Consider the following 6149-nt stretch of genomic DNA (forward strand, 5'->3'; position numbering starts at 1 on the left):
AAAAAATTTAAATAAAATAAATAAAAAAAAAGTCAGAACCCTTCTGCTTCCTTAGCCACCTTCTATTCGTTCTCTTTTTTTACTTTTTAGACAAAAGAAAAACCACCTCTTGATATTGAACAAAGTTTTAGAGATTTTTACAGATACTAATTAAAATGAATAAATAGATTGTTACCATCATACTTTTATAGTGTTAAAGATCTGAGTCAGCCAACTAAATTTTCTTTTTCTGTATTTATCGTTATTGCTTTGTAAGTTAAAGGAGAACTATAAGAACATAAACATCCTTTATAGTTACATTTTAGTGGCATAAAGGAATTGTGAGATGAAAAATAGACTTCAAATCAGAAGAGTCTGACTTGAAAACAGATTGGCAGCCGTTATGACCCCGCTTTCTGGTACATGGCCTCCTAAAGCGCAGCTAAATGATACTGGCATACAAGGGCAGGTTAAAATCATTCCAAAAAGATTGAGAGGACTCAGATTCAAAATTTATGAAATTATAAAGGGTGTACATTGAACATACCATGTTTTTTCTTTACTGATTTCTAGAAAGAATGCATATTTCTTAAAGTTTGCAAAAGCATAGTATAAGTTCAGTATTTCTTATCTGAAATGCTTGAAATAAAACATATTTCAGATTTTTGAGGTTTTATGTCTTTATTTTATTTTTTACAATTTTTGTATAGAGAGGGCCAGCAAGATAGCTCAGCAGACTAAGCACCTGCTTTGGCAAGTGCAGGGACCAGGGTCCTGCATGCCCTGCTGGCCCTGCCTCGGAGACACACTGAGCAGGCTACCAAGACCAGGCGTGGTGGCACACACTTGTGATCCCAGTGCTGGGGAGGCTGAAAACAGGAGGATCACTATGAGTTTGAGCTGTATAGTGAGACCCTGTACTAAATACATAAGTGAAAAAAATAAAATAAAAAATAAATGAATAAATAAATGGCATTAAAAAAGAATTTTTGTATGGACTTTATAGTTGAGTATTCAAAATCTAAAATGTTTCAAACAAACATTTACTTGAGAGACAATATGGCAGTAATTGGTATGTCATGACAAGCAGTACGTATTCAGAAGACCAGAGTGACAGGCACTCCACGCATGACCCTACCATTGCACACTGCGATCTTCAGTGCAGCTGCTTAGTTCACAGGTGTCAGCATATATAACTAATCAGGGTGAGAATCCTACCAAGTAACTGCTAGTTTCCAAAACCTGCTGAAGATTCTCAGGATCATTGCCTTACCCATCTTGTGCATATAAATGTATGGTTTTGCCCCGAAGACAACAATATGCAATGTATTAATTATTGAAACTGTCCTATTAACCAGTTTTGAAACTGTCTCATTGCTACTTGTTTTACAATAAAAATTTTTTTTAGAAGACCATTGTGATCACCTTCTCAAATGTAAACAGTCTGCTATAACATATCAGTTATCAGTTTTCCTGGCACTATTAGGGAAGTATGCCTCCTTATCCTGGTAATTTTCGATCTTATTTATATTGTATATCAAATTTTTGTAAATATAGGTTTTATTTCTGCAATTTGTCTTCTTAAAAAGAAAATAAAATGTTTCAGAATCCAAAACCTTTTAAAACATTATGTCAATGCAAAAAAAGTTTGAGTTTTAGATTTTTCAACCTACAATATAAGATTGTGAAAGAAGGTACCCTTTTATTATTTATTTATTTATTTTGCATTTTAGGACAGAGTCCACAGGGTCTTACTATGTAGATTGGATTTGTAGTGATTCTCCTGTTTTCAGCCTCCCAAGTGCTGGGGTTATAGGTGTGTGCTGCCACACCCAGTCTCAATCTCTGTCTCAGTGCACCCTGGGGGCAAGGCCAGCACAGCATGCCAGGAATCGAACCTGGCCACAGTACTCTGCCCAAGCAGGCACTTTAATCCACTGAGCTATTTGGCTGCCCTAAGGAAATACCTTTTTTAAAAAAACATTTTATAAATTTTCCTTTCCTAAGAAAATACATAAAAGTACTAGCAAAAAACATAAAAGTACAATTAAATCTAAATCCATGAATGGATCTTCAATGGTGTTTAAATTTTTAGTGTTTCTTTTTTGTTTTTGTTTTTCAAGACAGGATCTCACTATGTAGTTCAGACTGGCCGAGAACTCACTATTGAGTTCATGTACTAGGGAGCCAGGATGGCCCCAAACTCACAGCAGTCCTGCCGCCTCAACCTCCTGAGTGTTTGGATTACAGGTGTGCACCACTAGGCCTAGCCAAAAGTTTTAATGTTTCTTGAAGAAACACTGCAGAAATTCTGGATGCCACTGTTCTGGAGCATTCCTTGATGCACCATCTGGAATAACGTGGAACTGGACAGATAGTGACATAATCTGGGATAGCATGTAACTTATTAGGGTGATCAGTAATCAGAATCGTTCTTTTTTTTTTTTTTTTTTTTTTTTTTTTTTGGTGGAACCGGGAATTGAACTTAGACCCTTGCACTTGCCAAGGAAGCGCTTATTCCACTGAGCCATCTCCCTGGCCAGAATCATTCTTATAAAAGTGTTTCATGTGTTTCTTTTAGGTATGTAAAAGAAGGAGATACAGTGTCTCAGTTTGACAGCATCTGCGAAGTTCAGAGTGATAAGGCTTCTGTTACCATCACTAGTCGCTATGATGGAGTCATTAAAAAGCTCTATTATAATCTAGACGATATCGCCTATGTGGGAAAGCCATTAGTAGACATAGAGACGGAAGCTTTAAAAGGTACTGTAACTGCGTTCCTCGGTTTTACCAAAATGATTACTGCTGTCCTTTTGTCACTGGGTCCTAAGGACAAGTGATCTTGACTTTTAGTGACTCACAGGATTAGACAGGGCTTAGAAGACAAAATTAGGGAAACAGAAGATTCCTGTGATACATGGTTTTCTTTTCTTTTTCTTTTTTAAGACAAGATCTCATTATGAAATTCAGGCTGGCCTTGAGTTTGCTCTGTACTGATGGTGGTGTCAAGCTCACTCACGCTACCCTCCTGCTCAGCCTCCCGAGTGCTGGGATTACAGGCGTGCCACTATGCCCAGCTACACAATTGTTTTTGATCAGTTACCGAGTTAAAAATATGTAAAGTAAGACTTCATTTATTGGGGTGCTGCCATCGAGAAACCTTAGTGTTCAAAGAAACAGCAGGTACACAGGAATTAAAGATCCGGGTCCTGCGCATAGGTCACTAAGAACAAATGGAGTGTGAGGTAATCAAAATAACTGGATTGCTCTGTTTAACACTTGTGTTAATCGTCTTTTCATTACTATAACAAAATACCTGACACAGGCTACTTGCAAAGAAAAGGTTTACTTGACTCACAATTCTGTATGTTCAAAGTTGATGATTAGGCAGCCCCTTGGTTTGGCATTTGGTGAGGGTGGCAGGGTACGTATGGGAACAAGTGAGCATGTCATGACCCAGAAGAGACAGAACTCAAGGGTATCAGGAAAATTACCTTCTGAGAGTGCATTTCCCCGCCCCCCAGTGTCCTAAGGACTACGCCCCACTAGCAGTTCTCCATAGTGCAGCCATTCCTGTAATCACAGTGGACCCTTAGAGAATACTCAGATCATACCAAACCATAGCTAGCTAGCTAGCTGTCTGTCTGTTTGTCTGTCTGTAAAGTAATGGGTGGTTGTTATGAAAGCCAAACTTCTTCAAGAAAAACAGGGCTGGGGAGATAGCTCAGTGGAGTAAGTGCCTACCTGGCAAGTACAAGATCCTGAATGTGATCCCTGATACCAGGAGGAAAAAAAAGTGAGACTCTGAAATATTTTAGGGCCAGCCAAATAGCCAAGCAGATTAAAGAGCCTGCTTAGGCAGATGCAGGCGCCAGGAGTTGGATCCCAGGCCTGTTGTGCCAGCCCTGCCTCCGGGGTGTGCTGAGACGGCGATTGAGACTGGGCATGGTAGAGCGTGCCTGTGATCCCAGCGCTTGGGAGGCTGTAAACAGGAGGATCACTATGAGTCCAGTCTCTGCAGTGAGACCCTGTAGACCCTGCCCTAAACAAAAGAAAGAAAGAAAGAAAGAAAGAAAGAAAGAAAGAAAGAAAGAAAGAAAAACAGTGAACATGAAGAAGCCAGTGTTCAGAAAAAGGAGCAACCGTGGATCTTACAAGTTGTAGGTGTCACGACAAAAGGAAGTCCTCATGGAAATGCTGCAGATGAAAGGTACAATGTGAGCAGTCCCTTGGGGACAGGTAACCGGCTCACAGCTAGAAGTCACCAAGGCCGTGCCCTTCGGGAATAGCTTTGACAAGGAGCTGGAAGAGAAGCAGGTTCTGGCCGGACCCCTGTGCTAGCATCTATAACATGAAATAGTTCACACTGTTTCGCTTTATGGTTCCCTGTGAGGAATTCTAGCTTAACAAGTAAAGAAATAAATTCAACTAGAAAGGGTTATTTGCTCAATGGCCAGTGACAGAGCAGAATTTTTTAAGTGTTCATTTATTTTTTGCAGTGCTGAAGATTGAACCCAGAGCTTCATGTATGTTAGGCAAGTGCTCACCCCTGAGCTGCACCCCCAACTCAGCAAGGCCAAATTTGGGGTTTAGATGTCCTGAGTCACACAGCAGAACATTTTCCTATAATGTTGTCTCTAGAAGTTAGAAAATAGCTTATTGGAAGTTTTCGTTATTTAATTTTTATTGCTGTTAAAGCAGGATATATAGTTATAAAATGCATAAGAAACAAAAACTAGAAAGCAAATATATATGTATTCTTCTATCCAGAAATAACTGCCACTTAACAAATAAGTCAATCATTTTCTAGGACATCTATATACATACAGTGTTTTTTAAAAAACAAGATAATGGGACTTGGGAGATAGCTCAGTGGAATAAGCACTTCCCTGGCAATCTCAAGGGCCTAAGTTCAAGCCCCGTATCTGCCCAAAAAAAAAAAAAAAAAAAAAAAAAAAAAAGTTGTACATGCTATAATGCATTATTTGCTTAGTTAATGATCTGTGTGTTTTCATGACAATAAATTCTTATTTTGTCTAATTCCACGATGTGTTTTCAGTTTCCCAAATTATCCCCAATGTCCTTGAAATGTCAGGGGTTTTCAAATTGGGATCTCATGTGTGACTATGTGTTGCACCCAGTCGCGGCATTGCTTAAGTGTTCTTTACCCCTAGCTCATTATTTTCTATTTTTTAAAAAGTTAGAGTATAAGAACTTTATTTTGTTAATAAATACGTCTTAATTAAGCATTTCAGAGGCTGGGAATAGAGCTCAGCCATGCAGCGCCTACCTGGCAAGCGTGGGGTCCTAAGTTTGATTCCCAGTACTCCCCCAAAAGAACATTTCAGTGGTGAGCATTTTGGTTCCTTGCATTGAAAAATGCAGCTACCAATCCTCTCAGTTTTACATTTCCTGTAAATTGGAAGAGGGCTTTAAAAACTGGATTTGAGTTAAGTACTATTTCTAGAATACATTCTGATACTGTACACTTCTTCCCATCAGATACACGAGACCAGAGAACAGGCCATTGCGATACTGAATTTACATGCTAATGAAGACAAGGGTACCCCTCCACGGGCAGTTATGTTTTCCCCTCTGTAGCCTGCAGGTTATCTATTTGGTGTTACTTTGTTCTATGAGGTGTTTTGTTGTTGTTGTTGTTGTTGTTTCGGTACCAGGGATTGTACTCAGGACCTTGTGCTTGCCAGGCAAGCGCTCATTCTACTGAGTCATCTCTCCAGCCCCATCGTTTACCAATTTTCACAGTGAGGAGCTGATATCATAACTTTGGTGCTAATTCTCTCCCCTCTGTCTTTCTCTGTTTTAATTATTGATGGCCTCTGTTTAATGTGTTACGATCATTAAGCTTTTGGATGCTCCAGTTGTTTTAGCTGTGACTCCTTCAAGCTGGCTCTCCTATGTTCTTTTATCATAGCCCTATTAACTTTTAGAAGCTAGCTTGCTTTGGACCCAAGAAGTTTCAGGACTGGCCTTACATTTTCCCTCTCGCAGTGTTTGAGTCCTCTATTTCTTCAGGAGTTCTTCCTTAGTGTGAAATACAAATGAGACCATGATGTGGGCACTAAGGGTACTTTCTACTCTCTTGATTCTACTTTAGTATTTTTATTGTCCCCCTCTTCTTCTTCTTCTTCTTCCTCCTCCTCCTCCTT

The 6149-nt window shown here is 39.4% G+C and overlaps 1 protein-coding gene across 1 annotated transcript in view; it reads left to right on the forward strand.

Annotated features, from left to right (window-relative positions):
- Dbt (dihydrolipoamide branched chain transacylase E2) overlaps window positions 1-6149 on the forward strand; it is a 48768-nt gene that overhangs the window by 21734 nt on the left and 20885 nt on the right. The window contains exon 3 of the mRNA XM_012515960.2: window positions 2561-2742. Coding sequence (XP_012371414.1) covers window positions 2561-2742 — 182 coding nt within the window. The remainder of the gene's footprint in view (window positions 1-2560; window positions 2743-6149) is intronic.

The sequence above is a fragment of the Octodon degus genome, unplaced genomic scaffold, assembly GCF_000260255.1.
Source record: "Octodon degus isolate 3935 unplaced genomic scaffold, OctDeg1.0 scaffold00084, whole genome shotgun sequence".
Classification (NCBI taxonomy): Eukaryota; Metazoa; Chordata; class Mammalia; order Rodentia; family Octodontidae; genus Octodon; species Octodon degus.